The following is a 19,601-nucleotide window of genomic DNA, read 5'->3' as shown; positions in this document are numbered from 1 at the left end:
GTAGGACACACAAACACACGCACACACAAACACACACGTGCGCGCACACACGCGCACGCGCACACACACGCGCACACACACACACACTCACACACACACACTTTGATGATCTATTACTATTCAATACTGTAACTGTATACTGTAATGGCTAATCAGTCCAGCCCCTTCGTCACAAAGGAAATAAACTTTGTCCCCTCTGCACTCATCAGGAAACCTAAACATTGATAGCTTTGATCACTATACTATAGACTGGGAGACCTACTCCGAGACTGTAATCAATTAGGAAGACAAGGCTTTAGTCTTGCAACTGTGCACATAGAGGGAAAGAGCAGTAACACAAAGCTTATCTGATAGTTCCTAAGACACTCGTAGAGGTGCTTCCTTTGGCTAATTATCTAGCCAGAGAGGAGTTCAGAGAAGTCTACAATTAACAGACTTGATTTGAAATCACACCAGAACACTTTATAGTACACTATCATACATTATTACAATATCCCTTTCATGCATGAATTATTAATTCACTGAGGTAGATTTTTTTCCTAAGCTTTTTGTTACCCCCAAACAAGACTTAGAACATGTCCAATTTTTTTTTTTTTATATTTGTTATTTTGACGAAAATACTCAACTGTCCACTGTAGTGGACACTGCGCATCAAGGGGTAAAATTCAATTAAATGGTAAATGTGTTTTTTTTTATGTAAAAACAGGTGTTATATAGCCTGGGTGCCATCCTGGCTATATAAACAATTTATCATGTATAAATCATTCAAATTTAAAACAATTAGTTTATTTAGTCAAGGCAATAAAGTAACTAGATGTACTGCATAGTGGTACAAAATATGACCGCTACTCAGTCCTGTGTGAGTGTGTGTTCATATATATGTGTTTGTGTGGCAGTTTGTGTATGTATGAATGGGGGAGAGGGTCATGTGTAGGTGTGTAAGTATGGATGGTGTGTGTGGGGGGGGGTGTAATGGTGTGTGTTGGGGGATGTATCTGTGTGTGTGTGCCAAATTATGAATGTGTATGTGTGAATGGAGGAGGGGGTCGTGCATAGGTGTGTGTGTGGGGGGGGGGGTATGGTGTGTTTGTGTAAGCGGGGGTGTAAAGGTGTGTCTGTGTGTGTAGGGTAATGGTGTGAATGTGATGTGTGTGTGTTGGGGGGACGGATACCTGTGTGTGTCTGTAGGTTGTGTGTGAGGGGTATATGTATAGTGGTGTGTGTGGGGCGAGGTGGGGGGGTATGGTATGTTTGTGGGGGTGGTTCTGATGGAGTGTGTGTGGGTGGGTGGGATGTACCAGTGTGTGTTTGTGTGTGTGTGTGTGTGTGTGTGTGTGTGTGTGTGTGTGTGTGTGTGTGTGTGCGTGCATTTGTGTGTGCATGAGTGAGTGAGTGAGTGAGTGAGTGAGTGAGTGAGTGAGAGAGAGAGTGACAGTCCTGCCTATTATCTCAGCAGAAAGTACATTTCAACATCTCCTACCAGCAACCCTTAGCTCAACACCACCAAAGGCTGATAGGTGTACAGTCACTAAATATACACATATACATTCATTAAGGGGGTGTACCCATATGTGTGTGTGTGTGGGGCATGAATTGAGAGGTTTTCATGCAGGTGGCCCCGGCTGATTACTCATTGGTTGAACAGACAATTTGTTGCCTGCAGTAGGCTATACAGAGCCCTGAAAGGGCCATGGTAGGAATTATTTATCATAAAGTGGACCATAGAGGGTTAATCGTGTTTAACCCTACTTTCACCTGTACTGTCTCATCTTAGTTCTGGAATATTACATATATATTACAATATATTGCATATTCACAATTCACAATTTTGTTTTGAATAAGATTTAGATAACTAGATGTACTGCATAGCGGTACAAAATATGACCGCCGCTCAGTCCTGTACATCTGTTCCGCGAAAATAAATCACACTTCAATTTGTCTCCATATTTTACTCCATCCCCACTCTTGAAACTTCTGTGTATGCTTGTTTGGCATGCCTGAGTGTGTGTGTGTGCTGCACAGAAAGTAGCCTACTGGTGCTGAAAAGGTGAATAGATTGTAGAATAGCCAAAGAAGATGTAGCATTGTTATAAAACCTTTAAAATCTCTAAACAATCACAAGTAGGGCAGTTCATCACAGTTCATCCATTGCAACTGGATTGATGAAAGGTCACTTACACCTGTAGGCTACATTGTATTTGGGAAAAGCAAAAGGTATCAGCATAATGTTATTTATTTATTTTTTATGTATTTTTAAACAAAAACATCTCTGTCAGTTCCATGCCGTTTTCAACAGCTATCAAAAACAAAGGTCATTTTTGGATGGATGGATTTTTTGTGAATGTTTCTTCTTCTACATAAGATTTTAGTCATCTTTAGTTCATGTAATACTTTATTGTCAATGCACAAATTAAGTAACAGTAGTCTGAAACGTTATTGTTAATGCACAAATTAAGTAACAGTAGCCTAGTCTGAAACGAAATGCTGTTTTACATCTAACCAGTGGTGCAAATAACTGACATGTCCAAATGGGCCTTGATGAAATGCGTCGCTAGACTGTTCATACACATTTTAACGGGCCAAAGTTGAAGAGCTTTTGTCCGTTATTGTTAGTGCAAATATAGGCTGATTCATGTTCCCTTGCATTGTTTAACTGAGGTCCATGGCTAGTCTGGCTTTCATCAGACCAAGCTCAATCTTTTAAGAAATCAAAAAATAAATAGCGGGCAGATCAGGCTGGGTTCACCCAGCCTAGTCCATAGGCACCGATATTGTTTAATTTTCCGATTGAGATATACACGCTCTGGCTATTCTAAATGCAAAAATGCATCAGGAGTTATGACAAAACGGTAACTAACAAACTAGATCCTAATAGAAAGCTGTTAGCTTCCTAAGCTACAGGTAGGATTATAAGGTAGGCCTATTTACAACATAAATTGTCAATAGGCTATGCTGGCGACACAAATAAAATCTCCTTTGGAAACCAATGGCTTGCGCCTTACGCCTCAAGCGGACTTAAACTGTCGTATCGTGGCGAAAAGTTGTAATAACATTCACGCAGCTCCATGAGTCAAGGAAAGCGCGAATGAAGTAGCCACTGCTAAATGGGACCCACTACACAGTAGCTTAAGGTGTTTTGCTAAAGCAGCCATGAAATGAAGGTGTCATTGTTTGGATACTTCACACACACGTGCTTTTTAATTTCACAGACTACAACTACCAAGCTGGAATCAATAAAGCACATCGATTCCCCTCTCACACCCTGCACGCACTTAAAACAAAATAAACAGGCGTCTCAGTCTCACGCATGTATAGGCAAAACTGTATCAGACCGGTGTAACGTTGGTAAATCTTCCATTGCACAGAATGATTTTGTAGCACGTGCAATAAATGACAGTCGAAAGATACAAACAGTGCTGCTATACATTTGCTTGGTATAACCGCATTTATAGTTTTCTACAAATGCAATAAATCAAATGCCTCCATCACTCAACCAACGCTAACGGTAACATTACCTAGGTCCTTATTGATATTACAAGATTAACGTACCTGCAGTAAAAACCAAGCATGTCCGATAAACATCCTCAGATTTTCTAATACCGATAGTATGTGGGTGCCTGTGTGTGTGTGCATGTGTATATGTGTGCACCGCCATTTACAGGCCAATGAGTGTAGTCACTAAATGTACACATAACCTAATTTTTTTAGACCCCCCCATGGATGAAATTCTACGAAACTTGGCATACCCCCGGAAAATGCCAGGTCAATCATACACATAAAATTTGGTGCAGTTCTGAACATCTTAACTGAAGATAGGGGCGATTAAAGCAGAATAATATTGCATTTTCATTTTTTACCAGGGGGTGGGGGTGCAAATCACAAATGAGTGATTATGAGCCAGGTTGATGTGGGCCCTTGAGACCAACATACCATAAAAGATTCTTCATCCTCAGTGCCACGGTTCAGGTAGTTATTTAAGAAAAACTGTTTGTTTTTTTTGCGGTTCGGGGGGCCCAGCCCGGGGGGGGGGGGCTGGTGGTGGTCCCCGGGGACGAAATTAAATTTTTCCGTAAAAGTCTAGTGGGGCTACATACCCACCAAATTTCATGTACCCCGGTGGTTCGGTGTCCCGGGTATCAATGACCAAAAATTCAGGGAGCAGATAATAGGAAAAATTCTTGAATTGTGTGCATGTGTGCGTGTACAAATTTATGTTTATGTGTGTGGGTGTGTGTGTGTGTGTGTATGTGTGTGCTTGTGTGTTTGCCTGCGTATGTGTGTTTGTGCATGTGCATGCATGTGTACATATGTCTACTGTGTGAGTATGTGTCATACGTATGATTACTGTAAATGTATGTGTGTGCGTGTGTATCTGTTTATGCACATGTGTGCACATGGAATGGGTTAACATGACCCCTGGAGGCAAACATACGGAAAAAATTGGTCATCCTAGGCCCTACAGTTCTCAAGATATTCACAGAGAACTGTGTCTGCCCTACCCTCCTTTCGGGGGGTCCAGTCCAGCGGGGGGGGGCTACAGATCAAAATGAAGAATGACGGTTCCATGCTATCCATGTGGGGGTACATGCCCACCAAGTTTTGTGTACCCCGGTCTTTCAGTGTACCGGGAATCCTTGTTGGTGTACGTCACTAAATTTACACATAAATTATTTTATTGTAAGGCCCCCCATGAACGAAAGTACACAAAACTTGGCATGCATTCGGAGGGTGTCATAATGATCCTACACTTTTAATTTCGTGCAGTTTTGACCTTGTCAGCCAGAGATATTGCGATGAAAACACCTACTTTTTTGCTTTTTAATTTTTAACTAGGTGGCGCTATACATGAAATAAGTGGTAATGGGATGGGTTGACATACCCCCTTAAGACCAACATACATAAAAAAGGTGGACCTCCTAGGCCCTACGGTTCTCGAGATATTCACAGAAAACTGTCTCCGGCCACCTACAGGCCAGTTGGTGTATAGTAACATAAATTAATTTATTGTGTGGCCCCCCATGAACGTAATTCCACAAAACTTGGCGTGCATACAGAGGGTGTCATAATGATCCTACACTTCCAATTTCATGCAGTTTTGACTATGTTAGGTCACAGATACCTTCAATTACAACACCTCATTTTACTTTTTTGTGTTTAACTAGGTGGCGCTATACATGAAATGAGTGGTTATGGAATGGGTTGACATGGCCCCTTGAGATCAAAAAAAAAAAAAAAATGGTCCTCCTAAACCCTACGGTTTTCGAGATATTCACAGAAAACTGTGTCTGCCCTACCCTCCTTTCGGGGGGTCCAGTCCAGCGGGGGGGGCTACAGATCAAAACGAAAAACGATGGTTCCATGCTATCCATGTGGGGTTACATGCCCACCAAGTTTCGTGTACCCCGGTCTTTCAGTGTCCCGGGAATCATTGACGGAAATTTGGGCATGCGAAAAGCTTCGCTGCGCGGCGGTCATAATAAATATGTCATAACATTATTAATTTGAAGCTATTTTATGAAATTTACATATGTGGCCCTCATAATCAAAATATAATGTACCCTTGTCCCTATCTGAACATGACTTCAGTATACTCTTACCTGGTCACCAAAAATACATGTACTCTGCTAAACATGAAATCAACATAAATCATAAAACTCTAATCAAATCCCCTCCCTCCACACACACACACACACACACACAAGCACATTCTTAGACAGCTTTCTTAAGCAGCTTAGAGACTGTACAATGTCCTTCTTTTTGTTCAGAAATCCTATAAACTATGAGACTGATCTCAGCATCACTGGAAAATGTTCTCAGGGAAGTGTGCAAGGTCTTAGTCCTCAAGAGAGAGAGGACACAACTACTGTAGTTAAATAATTGGTACCCTGGATGGGAAGGAATTCTTCTAAATTCCACTTACACTGTACTGTTGAACTAAAAGGTGAGATAATGATACTGCCAACCCCAACATTTAAAAAAATATATAGCTTGCTGGCATGACGCAGAGAAGATCCATGGGCTGATGTGGGTGTCGTGATTCAGACTGGAGACAGAAATGTCTTGCTTTGGGGAGTGCTGTGCAAGCAGTGGCAGTGTCCATACCACACTCAGGTCCAAGTCCTCACATGGACCCGGGTTCAAATTCAACAAACATGCCCGTTCCCTTACACTTTCAAAGTTTGCAATACTTCGGCTTGTCTGTAGGGACAGTAGGCCCTACCACAGAAGTGTAATTATATTTTGAGCATTGTCAGTGGTATAAAAAAACGTTTTTGTTTTCTGACGTTCTAGCTGGCCCCCTTAGCTTTCACTATATGCCCATTCAGTGATAATGCAAAAATATCTTGCTCAAAAGTCCTAGCCTGAAAGCCAGCCGAACTTAGCCCCGCCCACATAATTTGAGGTCGAGAAGTTCAGTCTGGAAATGTTCCGTTGAGGAGCAACTGTGCCCGAACCAGAGCTGTTCGGACCAATGAAATTGTCTGGGCGGGGATTATGGACTGATGAGCAACAGTGCCTCGTCTATCACGTCATCTGAGCACGCTTCGGTTGACTTTGTTTTGCAACTAATGCCCTATGCAAACTACACGATTTCAGCCCAATTTTGCCACAATTTTGTCGTAGCCCACAAATTTCCAGTGTCGTGCCCAAATATGAAAAGTCAGGAACGACGCTGAACGTCGCTTTGGTACCCCAGTACTGATGACGTGCAGTCTGCACAGGGTTAAAGTATTGTTTGTGCTGGATGAAGGAACAAATGTACACAACCCTAGTCGTGCAGTGATTGTGGCAGCCGTGGCCAACTGGTTAGGGCTTCGGGGCTTGAAACCGTAAGGTTGCCGGTTCAATCCCAGACTAGTAGGAAAAATGTGGGCGGGGGAAGTGGTTGAGCACTGCTCTTTCATGCCCTCATCCACGGCTGAAATGCCCTTGAGCAAGGCACCCAACCCCTCACTGCTCCGAGCGCCACTGTAGCAGGCTGCTCACTGCTCCTTGTTAGTATGTGCTTCACGGATGGGATAAATGTAGAGACCAAATTTCCCTCGTCAAAGTCAGCTTTATTGTCAATTTCTTCACATATACTAATAGCCTACCCTACTACGTATCTCTTAGATTTTGTTCTGATTGACGGCACAATAACTTTTACAAAAGACCAGAAAACAATGTTAAGGCATTTGTGGAGGATGGTTCGTGTGTTCTTCCTACATCTCACGGTAAGCAATTTTGTTTCTCTGATTGGTTAGGTCTATCCAATTGAGTGCAGAGGCATTCCCCCCCTGTATCAGTTGAAACACGCCCCATAATTACGTCCCAATGGAGCAGTATCAGACTCATATTCTGACTAGAATTTGAGTATGACAACGTCAGGAAAACACCTGATAGCGAAATCTAAGACAATGAAATAAGTAGCAGGGTAGGCTGTTTGGAAAAAACTGATAGCCTATACCCCTTCCGTTTTTAAAAATAATTCCGTTGAACACTGATATGCTACAAACATGTTATAAACAGCTGGGAAAGGCTGTTTCAATTCCCTCAAACAGGTAGTCAATCAGAAATTTGAACGAGGGAACAACAGGTCACAATGCAACATGCTGTTTTCCCTTAATGAAAGTGAAACCAGTGAGTTTTTCCACATCTCAACTTTGGCCAAAGTTTTCAGAAATAATCGTTTTCAGTGATAAAACCTCATTGAAATAATATACATTTTCCATATGGGGTCTTAGAAGCCATCTGTCTCCTTCTAGCCACAGCGTTTTGTTGCAAACATAATCAACCTAAGCGTGCTCAGATGACGTGATAGACGAAGCGCTGTTGCTCACCTGTCCATCATCGTAAAGCCCAATTTGATTGGTCCGCCAGCTCTGGGGCGAGCATAGTTGCTGCACAATGGAGCAATGCCAGACCGAACTTCCCGACCTCAAATGTTGTGGGACTAAGTTCGGCTGGCACCCAGGCTAGGGTGTTTTACTATGGGGCACCAAATGTAACATGACTTGTTTCGTGGACAGAATCACTTTTGTGTGACGATTCTGACGAAATACATATATTCATTACGAAACCATGCTACATCGTAACGCCTTTTGTCCACAGAATGCACAAATTGGTTTGCATTGTGTCCACGAAACACTGAAGAGAGCACATCATTTTGTGGAGCAAATTGACTGGTGGCCTTTTCCTTTCGTGGACACAAGGCTGAATGCACTTTTCACTGTTGTAGACGAAATAAACTCTTTTTTTGGTCAAAAAATTCTGTCTACGAAAATACAGACGAAATGCATAATAGAATCACGAAATCAGCTTTGTGACCTGCTACAATACATTTTGTGAGTCAGCAGTTTACGGAATGAATTATGTGTCATGATAATTTCATTCTGTGGACGAAATGCATAAGAAAATCACGAAATCAGTTTCATGACCTGCAATACATTTCGTGAGTCAGCAGTTTACAGAATGAATTAGCCTATACACAGTGGGTCCCATTTACAGTGTTTTACAACTGTTTACACATGTTTTCAAAACTCCACACACAAAACCAACAATTGCTCACACAAAATGCAAAATGCCTCAAATCTCCAGCAAAATGACACACAACATTCAAAATGTCATAAGCACATCTTTAAAGGTGCCATTTGTAAGAATTGAGGTATACTGTAAATATCCAAAAAATGAGCTACAAGCATCAAAAGAATGAGAAGAAATAAAGGCATGATGTCATTAAAAAAAATGACAAGGTATAGTGCTGCAGAGATATCAACCTGAATTAGCATGCTAAATTACTAGCCACAGCCTGACAGGTGTCATAATACCGGTTTCGGCCATGGGAGGCGGTATGCGGGCAACATAACCGACAGCCAAACTGCAATACACGTCTCTCGGTTGTTACTCTAGGGTAGACCAACTCACGACTTTCTGGAGGTATACTGCCCCCATCTTTTATGTAACGTGGAGTATGAATAGATTTTTTGGCGGACATTACACATGGCTAACCTGACCCTAGCCAGATGAATTTCGCTCCGCCTAGCTCCACTCATCCATCTGGAACCGATCCATTAAAGTGTTGCTTCAGAAGGCTGGGCCTAATCAAAAAATGCTTGCATATGATTGAATAAGCCACTTGTCCATCATCTATTGACGTGCTACTTCAACCACTCACATCGAAGCCAACCCGTGACACTGATAACAGTCTCACAGTCGCTTCTACGCTATGTCACATCTATGAAACTCCCGCCCTGCGTCCTGATTGGCTGTACCATAAAATCGGTTGCAGAAATCACTCTCAATGGAAGAGGTCCCAGATGGATTTGAGTGAAGCTAGGCGGAGCTAAGCGGAACGAAATTCATCTGGCGAGAGTCAGGTTAACACATGGCACCTTTAAGTAGAAAATTGTGTGTGGTGTTTTGCAAAATGTGTTTTAGTACATTGAAAACTGAGTCAAACATTGAGAATTAGTGTATGGTTTTGCGGATTTGGTGTAGGGTTATGATGTTTGGAACACATGTTTAGAAAATTGTGTGACAAGCAAAGATTTAGTGTGTAAGCAGTTGAAAAAAACTGTAGAAGTGACCACTTTATTCACGCTTCCGGTTATTTACGCAGCTGCGTGAAATGTATGACAACTTTTCGCCACGAGGTGGCAGCTTAAGTCCACTGTAGCATTGCCGGTAAACAGAGCAGCTAACTGCATTCAGAGGCTTTGCAACGGCAGTGTGATTGGCAATCCGCGTACTGGTGCCGGGCCGTGGGCTGGACCTAACCAGTCCGCGAAAAGCAACTGCATAGGATTTCTCTGTATGATCTATGGTCTTCAAACTGCCTCATCAACGAGTAGATTGCTGGTCCACTGAGCCACGAATGTAGGCTAGATTATGCCCGGTGCTTCTGTTTGTTAATTTTTCGGTACAACTAAATGGTGTTATGGAACAGCAGACCGAAAGAAAAAGAAACTAAATGTTTCCCTGATCAATACATACTTCTTAATTCATAAAATATAGAGGCATAACATTAGGTGGTAGCGACAGGCTGTGAGTGCTCATTCAATGTCCTATGCAGGTGAAACTGACAAACTCTTGGGTAGGCTAAGCAACAATGAATGAAGTGGATTCCTGTAATGTTCATGAAAACAGCATAGTGATGGGTAGGCTATTATTGGTAGGCGCGCACTCCAGCGAGACGAGTGAAATGTATTTAAAACATGTATTTATGTCATCGCAATTAGACTATTGGCTACAATATAAGTTACTGTTAGGCCTACAACAAGTCGCGATTTATTAGGCTATCCAATTACTATGCTGTTTTCATGAACATTATAGGAATCCATTTCATTGCACGGAATGATGCATAGGTGCCGTAACTTCACGCCATAGGTACTTTTTTCCGCTTCCTGTGTGTGTCCGCGCTCGCGCGCGCGTGTGTGTGAGCCTGTGTCTGTGTGTATGTGTGGACCACCCTGCTCTACAACATGCACAGAGTAAAGTTGACTGTGTTGGCTTTGCACATTACCTTGCTGAACAGAAGGGGGCAGCAAAGCTTCACAGCCAAATGAGACAATTCCTCAGGCGTTAAAGACAGAGAAGATTCTTTGCTCTTCTTCTCTGAAGAAGATTATCTATTGTCTGAAGGTTCACACAGTCTACTGAGAAAAATCTGATGTTTAACAGAATGAATGTTTCTAAAACTGTGAAGTGATGGTTATTTCTGGTCCTTTTCACTCTGTAAAACTTGAATCTTGCATCACAGGACTAAAACATAGCCATATGATGTGATGGCAGCATGAACATGTCATAGCAGTTATCATACTGGTCGGTGTATTTAGCTATTATGGCATTGTCTCTGACAGAGCCTTTGAAAGCTGTCATGGCTATGACTGACCATATGAGAGTGTTGGGGAAATCATTGGGCATCAACATGTCTAATGACTGGACCAAATATCCAAAAAAAGAAAAATCTGCGCCTTACACAGTGGCTATTGTCAGTGTTGGTGTGTAGGCTCCAAATGAAAACTGTGAAAAACAAGACTGGAGATCGCACTTAAAAGGTAGACCAGTCTGGTGAGGTTAATAAATCACTATTTGATCATATTCTTGTTCTCGTCTACCTTTTGAGTGCGATCTCCAGTCTTGTTTTTCTATAATGACTGGACCAGACATAACATGCTTGTGTCAATCATATAACACAGGGCTCAGGCAAATTCAACCTCCCTTACTACTCCCACACTGAGCGTGTTAGGGTTTGCATCTAATAGCTCTGAGTTATGAACAATGTTCTTGTAAGATTGTTTGTACAAACAGTCCACCATAGTGTTTTTATTGGCCCATTTCCTGTTTTCCCTTCTTTGAACTGTTGCTGTGTGAAAACATGCCATAGCCATATGTTGGGTGTGTTATATTACTCTTCACAAATTGCTGAATCATACCTTTACCACAAAGTACAATAAATCCATTGCAGTTGCAATAAAAAGCATCTGTTCTAAAATCTCCCAGGATCAAGGTCTTTTTGTGGATTGCGGTCATTCAACCAGGACTTTGTAGGAGGACATACCTGTGACTACAAATAAAAGGTTTGTAAATATGTTGGTGACTAATTCAATGGATGTACTTCAATACATGTTTTTATATTCAGCAACCAGATGACATAACCATAACACGATATGTCAATTCAATCAGTCATTTTAAAGTGGAAAATAGGAAAACATCTGGAATTAATTGTTCTTCATCTTGAGGAAGAAGACACGTTTTATTTTATAAAACGGTAGTGCCATGCTTGTAGGCTGAGGAGAGTCTGTCTCTACTGTCATAAAGTACAGCTGCATTAGACATCTCACTGTTGTAGGTGACTTGCTGTGACACTTGAGCTAATTTTTTTTTTTTTTTGGCTCATGCTATTTTTACTTCAGCTGGAGGGCAGCAGTCGGGAAGCACATCTCTGCCCACTGTTGACTATTTCTGTCAGAGACTCTCTGTGTATTGTTCCCCGTGTTTTAGGTCTTCCGGAGGAAAATAAATCAAATGATGAGAGTGCATGCCTGCCTTCTCCTCCTGTGCTGTGCCTGTCGGCTGGTGACAGCAGGTAATGAAAAACACCTCCATCCAAGCATCAACTCTCTGCTGCTCAGTCTGAAGTCTGATTTTTTAACAACAAAGGAGGGGAGTGTATAAAACGGCATTCAAGCCAGCCAGCTGGTCTAGTATCTCCACTTCTTAATCAATTTCATATGTAAGTCATGAGGTCTTCACTGAGCGCATTAGGGAGTGGAGACATGGTGTTCGTGACTTGCTATTTCCGTGACTGCTGCAGAGACTAGACATCATGTCCTCGCTTATGGGCTGCCCTTGGTGTGCAGAGGAGGGCAGTCATAACAATTCTTCATTATTTTCCTTTCAACAGCAAGATGTCCTTATTGGTAATTAGATGTTAATTAGCAACAAAGAAGGTAATTATGTGCAAATTAGTGACGAAGATCACAAGATGACAAACTAGATACTAGAAACATGTGATAGTGTATGAGCTGAATGAGTGCATGGATGGAGTGCAAATTTGATTTCCTGTACCTCTGCTCAGGGATGAGGGTGGTGCTGAGCCCCCTGGACACTGAGGGCAGTGTGAGTGCCCGTGTGGGAGGTGTGGTGTCCCTGAACTGCTCGGCGGAGGGCGGAGGCGTGTCGGAGCAGTCGGAGGAACTGGAGTGGCACCGCAATGGCCAGTTGCTCAAGCTGGACCCCCACAACCACTTCAGTCCCAGCAGGCTGTGCGTGCAGAACGTGACCACTGACGACCATCAGGTCACCTTCACCTGTCACCTGAAGAGGAACCCCACTGTGGCGGCCTCGGCGGAGATCAAAGTGCACTGTGAGTCCAGCAGCATGCAGGGCAGAAGTGTGCTCTCAGTAAGATCTGCACTTTTGCCCATTTTAAAGCAGGCATGGTTGGTGTGTGTGTGTGTGTGTGTGTGTGTGTGTGTGTGTATGGGGTCCACTTTAGTCTGAGATTCTTGGCTTTGGTCCTCATTCTTGACATCAGAGGTTCTGAGAGCCCCCTGCTTTGGCATGATTCCTGCTCCACATGCCTGACTGATTAGCTGAACGCACATCATGTCTCTAATCAAGGGGCATTATAATTACACTGATTTTAATCAGGTGTGCTCTTAGAGTAGGGATAGCTGCAAGACATTCAGGGCAGTGAGCTCGAGAGCCACTGCTCTATCGTAACAACCCTAATTATCACCACTTTTGTTCAGAAATTCTAAAACAACAATGTTTTTTAACACTTCAAAATAACATTTACTAAATGAACCTTACATTTTTCAGTAGCCATAGATGTGTAGATTTGAACAAAATCTGGTTTGGTTCTTAACGGGAGCATTTACTGCCTGAAATATCCGATTTTGTTTACCACGCTTGGAGTTATAGTGCTGGCCTGATTGGTCGCCTATTTACACCGTTTCAACGGCACATGAACGGTTAGACCGAGAATTCTCGTCATGAAATTAAAATTCCACTGGAGCTCCAAGCGGTTGTGTACATGCAGCCTTACAACACCGTTTACAGCTCTTCGAGTCACGGTAAAATGTCATTTTTGGTACATAGCTAATTTAGATACACCTATGGTGTGGGTGGTTGCGTTTCTTTAGGAGTCCGCTGTCTTGGTTTGTATAGAAATGGATATTAAGTGACACATACACGCAAGACGGTGGAAATACGGGACCGACGGTAATAGGGGGAGTTCCGATACATCCATTAAGGGTGTATCTGAAAATTAAGAATCCAGATGATGCTTTGTGCACCTGTACACCTACTCCTGTACACTGTTGATGTGCTGCATAGGTGTGCATATTGCAGGTGTCTGCATGTATAGATTGTTTAGATGTACAGCATATCTATGCATATGGATACACTATACCCTGTCCTCTCTCCAGTTCCCCCTGACCTGTCAGGCAGTGAGGACGTCAATGTGCAGGAGTCCCAGGATGCTTCGCTGTACTGCTCAGTGTGGGCCTACCCGCAGGTGGCAGTGACCTGGCTACGGGATGACCAGCCACTGTACCTGGTGGGCCAAAGAAGATACACTCTCTACCAGGACAGCAGGGAGGCTCGACTCACCATCACTGGCGCCCAGCGGGAGCTACACCAGGGCCGGTACAGCTGTGTGACCCGTTCCTGGGAGTTTGGCGAGAGGTCCAAGACGTTTCACCTCCTCGTTGAAGGTCAGGGAGTAGAGACCATTTTCACAGGATTCACATGAAACTATATTTTTCTGTTCATGCTCTAATGGTTGTCATATGTGACATAGAGAAGTTATGGTAGAACTTTAACAGATCATATGTACCTGCTGAAAAAAAGCAGCCTGACCACCTTAAGGTGACTTGCTGGTTGACCAGCTTGTTAACCGGCTTGTTTGACCACCCTATGATGGCTGACCAGCTAGACCAGCAAAACTCTTGCGAAAACATACCTTCCGCTAGTTTATCCATCTGAATTACGATGGTAATTCAGCTGGTTTTGCTTGTCTTTGCTTTGGTTTTGCTGGTTTTGCTTTGCTTGACACCTCAAGCTGGTAATAAATATAATAAAAAAGAGGCAGTCATTATCAGTCATTCCTCTTTGTTGCTGTGGCTGTTTATGAACATGGAACACATTAATAGAGAAGAATCAGTACTGCATGAGAGTTTGAGAGTAACAGGAAGTACAAGGAAGAGAGAGGGATGGAGAGGGATAGAAGTTCCACTTATAATCTTAATCACTTATAATCCTTGTATTAAACTAGGCCTATTCATCGTGATCGTTGATCTAATTAGATAGATAGATAGATAGATGGATAGATAGATAGATACAGTACCCTCCAGAATTATTGGCACCTATGCTAAAGTTGACTAAAAACCGGTATAAAAAACAATCTGTTGGTGATTTATTGTAATCTCACAATGAAAAATCCAACCTTGAAGGGAATTTGAGGATTTTGAGAAAAAGGAAAATCTCATAAAGAAATAAATATATATATATATATTTATATATGACAGGAAGCGAGTGGGAGAGAGAGTCGGGGTGGGATCCGGAAAGGACCACGGGGGTCGCCCGGCGTATGGTGCAGGTGCCCCAGCCAGCTACGCCACGGCTGGGGCCTGAAATAAATATTTTTAACTAAAACACGTTGCTGACAAGTATTGGCACCCCTGAAAAATCTTATATACAAAACCTAACAGAAGCATTTTCCTATCTAATTTCATTTAAGTTAATCAGAGTGTCTGTGAACTTTCAGAAGTAGTTCATGACTTTCTTTTTCACTACTGTATGGTATGAAAAATAAAGTCACACAGAGGCTGAATCCTCTAGTCATCGGAAAGACAAGAGAATACACTTCATTTAAATAAAAAGAAAGTATGTTAACATTTGTAAGTCAGAGAATGTCAATGACAACTAGGTACTTTGTTGAAAATGCCTATATTTACCGTTAAAACAATGATTAAAAGGTTCTAATTATCTGGAAATGTGACAGACATGCTTGAACAAGGACCCATGGTTATCTTGCCCCCACGTACAGTATGGAGGATGGTAATATAGGCACTGTTGGACTGAACCACTGTTGGAAAGTTACAGACAAATGTATCATCTTGGGATCACCAAGTCCCCCCAAAAAAATTCAAAAGTGACCTCACTGCTAATAGATTATTAGGGCATGCCAGGTAAAAGCCTGTCCAGTCATTTAACTACCAATGTAAACGGCAGGAGTTACTGAATGGTACAGTGACTTTGTCTGGAAGTGTGGTCAATTGTCAGATGAAATGAAAATGGAGCTCTTTGGCTAGAAACACTTTATGTGTGTTTGGTGTACATAGAAGAATGGCTATACTGAAAAGAACCCCATGCCTAATGAGAATTATGGTGGAGGGGCTGTGCTATTGTGGGGCTGTTTATATTCCCAAAGGCCTTGGGAACCTAATTAAGGTGCATGGTATCATGAACACCAAGAAAAACCTGAAGAAAAAACCTGAAGAAAAAACATTTTTAAAGGAAATCTGTCAATCACTGCTAAGACACTAGAAGTTGGTCATGATTGGATCATTCATCAGGTCAATGAACCAAAACAAACGTCCAGATCAAAACAAATATTGTTTGCTGAACACAAAAACATGCTTCAGACATTGCCATCTCAGTCCACTGATCTAAACTCCATAGGAAAACAGTGGGGTGAGTCAAAGAGGAGAATGGACAAGTGTGGACCTAGGAATCTGGACGATCTGGGGAGATTTTGTAAAGACGAACGGTCTTAAATCCGTTGCTTTGTATTCTCCAACTTTATGGGGTGTCATAAAAGAATATTACAAGCTGTTTTATTGGCAAAGGGAGGCTTAAGAAGGTATTACAAGCAGGGGTGCCAATAATTGTGAGCAACATGTTTTTGTTAATATCTATTTCTTTATGAGATTTTCCTTTTTCTCAAAAGGTTGGATTTTTCCTCATTTTTTTCATTGTGAGATTACAATAAATCACCAACAGATTATTTATCTATACTGGTTTTTAGTCTACTTTAGCAGAGGTGCCAATAATTCTGGAGTGTACTGTAGATAGATAGATAGAGCTTTACTTGCTCAAGGGCACCTCAGGCGTGGATGTGGACATGGGAGAGTGCTGTTCAGTCACTCTCCCCACCCACATTACCTCCCAATTACTGTTATTTTAAGATGAAAACAAGCATCTAATAGCTATGCCATGGCAGATGTCATGTCCTATGAATAGACAACTGATGTCCAATCTGATAATGTTACATGCCAGAACAGCCCATGCTATCAAGCTGCCATAGAATCTCATTGCTGATAATGGGATCATGGCACTATTATATCATAAGAAATGTCAACTGTTATGACGTTCATAGCCATTTGAAATGGCTTCTAGTGAAACTACCTGTAATTTTGTACCTTCAACAGTATTGTTTTTTTGTAGCTTATTTTCTCATAACTGTTTCTAAAGTCCACACACACAAATACATCATCATCGTTACAGCATTGCAATGGTCATGATTGGATGAGTTTTCATGTGAGGAGGTTTTTCATTATGTCTTCCCTCCGCTGTAGATAAGAAGATGGCCTTCCCGCTGTGGCCAATGGTCGCTGCTGGTGTGGTGGTGACGCTCACCGCTGCCCTGGCCGTGGTGGCCCGGTGGGACAAAGTCTCAAAGGTACGGCGTGAGAGAAAGAGAGAGAACCCTTCAAAGTCTCGAAGGTGTCATAGCACATCTGGTCTTAAAGTACACAGATACACACATAGTTATAGTTATTGTTCTTGGTGTGAACGCCTCTTTATTTTTTTTTCTCCCTTCTCATTTCTCCCTAGTGCTGGAAATAAGAGACAATCGGGAGCATGCCTGTGGATCATGCTTGAAATTCATATGAAATATTTTGATCACTTTTTGGTACTTTTAAAATAATGCATGAGATGTATTTGTGATAAAAAAAAAAAAAAATTAAATCCCAACAAACCACAATGTTGTTTTACTGTCACAACATACACAACAAAAACACAATAAGTGACATGTTAATGAATGGTGAAGGACAGAGGATTACTTTTGTCCTGTGGACAAGGTGTACTGTATGTCATATAAGAGGTATCACATTGTTGACTCATGTAGGCACCCATACCACCTGGCTTAATCCTTCAAGTTACATATTGACTGAGGACAAGAGAAGAAAAGGAACAGGCCAGGTTCTTAGAACGACACTGTCACTATCAAATATCATGCCCAGGGAATAAAACCATTAAGCTCGGTTAAATATTGATGCTTTTGGTCAAAGGCACCGAATTGATTTAGTCGACTGACATCACTTGACACCAAGGTCTCTCACTCTGGAGAGTGCATAAAGGACACATGCATAATTCAGAACATTATGCATTATGTGATTAGATAACCTTTTTGGGCTGATTTTCAGGAAATATGTCCCAGAGTTGGGTAAAATGAACTCTCATTTTGATTTTTAAAAATGACATAGACATGAAGAATTATTTAGAACATCGTTATGAGTTTGATATATATTTCAGCAGCACCGCATAAAGAAAGAAAATATCTTTTGGAGTGGCTAAACCCAAGGTGCCAAGCTGCGAGGAGTTTGGAAAATGCTGTTTGAATAATCAGCCAGCCGCCGAGGTGGAATCAAGTGTTTCCCACGCTACAAAGTCAATAGGAGCGATCGGCGTGGCCTTGCAGCTTTGACCCGCATTCTCGAGGCGGCAGGGTGAAGGAGATGGTGCTGCCTGTGATAAGAGCTGTTTGTGTGTATGTGTGTGATGCCCTGACCCTCACAGTAATTCCTCTCCAGCACCAGCCCCTCAACACTGGATGTCAGGCATTCCACAACCCCGTGCAGCCAGCCCGAAGGGACACACACACAAAGAGAGAGAGAGAGAACAAGATACATTCTACTCTTCACTCTGTACTTTTGCACTTTCTCTCTGTCTCACACATGCACATACTGTACATACATACAATTTCTCTGACTGTCAAGCCCACACATATGTGCACATATATACCGGTACACTATTTCTCAATAAAATTAAGTGAATTACACTTCAATCACACATTGGATCAGTACTCTGACATTGTTTGGTTCTGACCACAAGTAAAACCTTTGCGGCGATTGTTTTATTTTGAAAGAACTGTCAGATATTCTGTGAATGTATTTTGAGAATGGAAAAAATGGTGGAAGGTTTCAAAAAACACAGAACATGACATAATTTCCTGAGTTTAGGGTGGTGATACCCATTCTGTTGATTTTCTGTGCTGTGACTTGTTAGCGGCATCAAAGGTCATTTATTAATCATGCCTGAAATATGCATCTATTGGCACTGGATGCACTGTAATCTGTATGCTGTCAACCTGTATCATGAACATACCTTGTCCAAGTAAATGTGTTAGTATCATCTTAGTCTAATCCAAATGATGTTTTAAGTAACAGCTTAATTCCATTAGCCAAGTATTAATACAAATGTGTACACATACTGATGTTGAAAGTCTACAAGAGTACAGGGTCTGAAACTGGCGCCGATAGCAAGCCTGATAACTTGATTTCAAACAATTAGGCCCTAACACAAATGATGGGTTAGGAATCATTTTACCATGGCTAATTACATCATTAACTATAATTACCATGAGCTGTGCTGACACTGCACACTCCGGACAGCAGACTTGTTGAGGACACTTGAAGTGCAGTTTTGCCAGTTGAGCACCACTCTCCACTTTGTTCAGTTTTGTCTCGTCTATTATCACTGCAATTAATTTCATAATTTCATTATATATATATATATATATATATATATATATATATGTCTCATGTACTTCAATCGTGAATTAAAATCTTTAATTAAGGCGGAAGCTGCACTGAATACAACAGGAAAGCCCTGCAGCGCATAGTGAACACAGCTGGAAGGATCATTGGTGCTTCACTCCCCTCCCTGAAGGACATTTACACCACCCACCTCACCCGCAAGGCGACCAAAATTGTGAGTGATGCAAGTCACCCCGCTCACAATCTGTTTGATCTACTGCCCTCTGGGAAGAGGTACAGAAGCCTGCGCTCCCTTTTACCAGACTCACCAACAGCTTCATACACCAAGCT

General features: G+C 42.0%; 1 protein-coding gene across 1 annotated transcript; it reads left to right on the top strand.

Annotated features, from left to right (window-relative positions):
• Nucleotides 1-11,453: 11,453 nt before the first annotated feature.
• Nucleotides 11,454-18,906, top strand: LOC125307827 (transmembrane and immunoglobulin domain-containing protein 1-like). Its single transcript, XM_048263928.1, has 6 exons — nt 11,454-11,558; nt 11,983-12,067; nt 12,560-12,847; nt 13,914-14,201; nt 17,067-17,170; nt 17,326-18,906. Exons 2-6 carry the CDS (start codon nt 12,007-12,009, stop codon nt 17,335-17,337), a joined length of 753 nt encoding a protein of 250 aa, XP_048119885.1. The 5' UTR covers nt 11,454-11,558; nt 11,983-12,006; the 3' UTR covers nt 17,338-18,906.
• The last annotated feature ends 695 nt before the right edge of the window (nt 18,907-19,601 follow it).

The sequence above is a fragment of the Alosa alosa genome, chromosome 15 (genome assembly GCF_017589495.1).
Source record: "Alosa alosa isolate M-15738 ecotype Scorff River chromosome 15, AALO_Geno_1.1, whole genome shotgun sequence".
Taxonomy (NCBI): domain Eukaryota; kingdom Metazoa; phylum Chordata; class Actinopteri; order Clupeiformes; family Clupeidae; genus Alosa; species Alosa alosa.
This window is presented reverse-complemented; position numbering and strand designations above follow the sequence as displayed.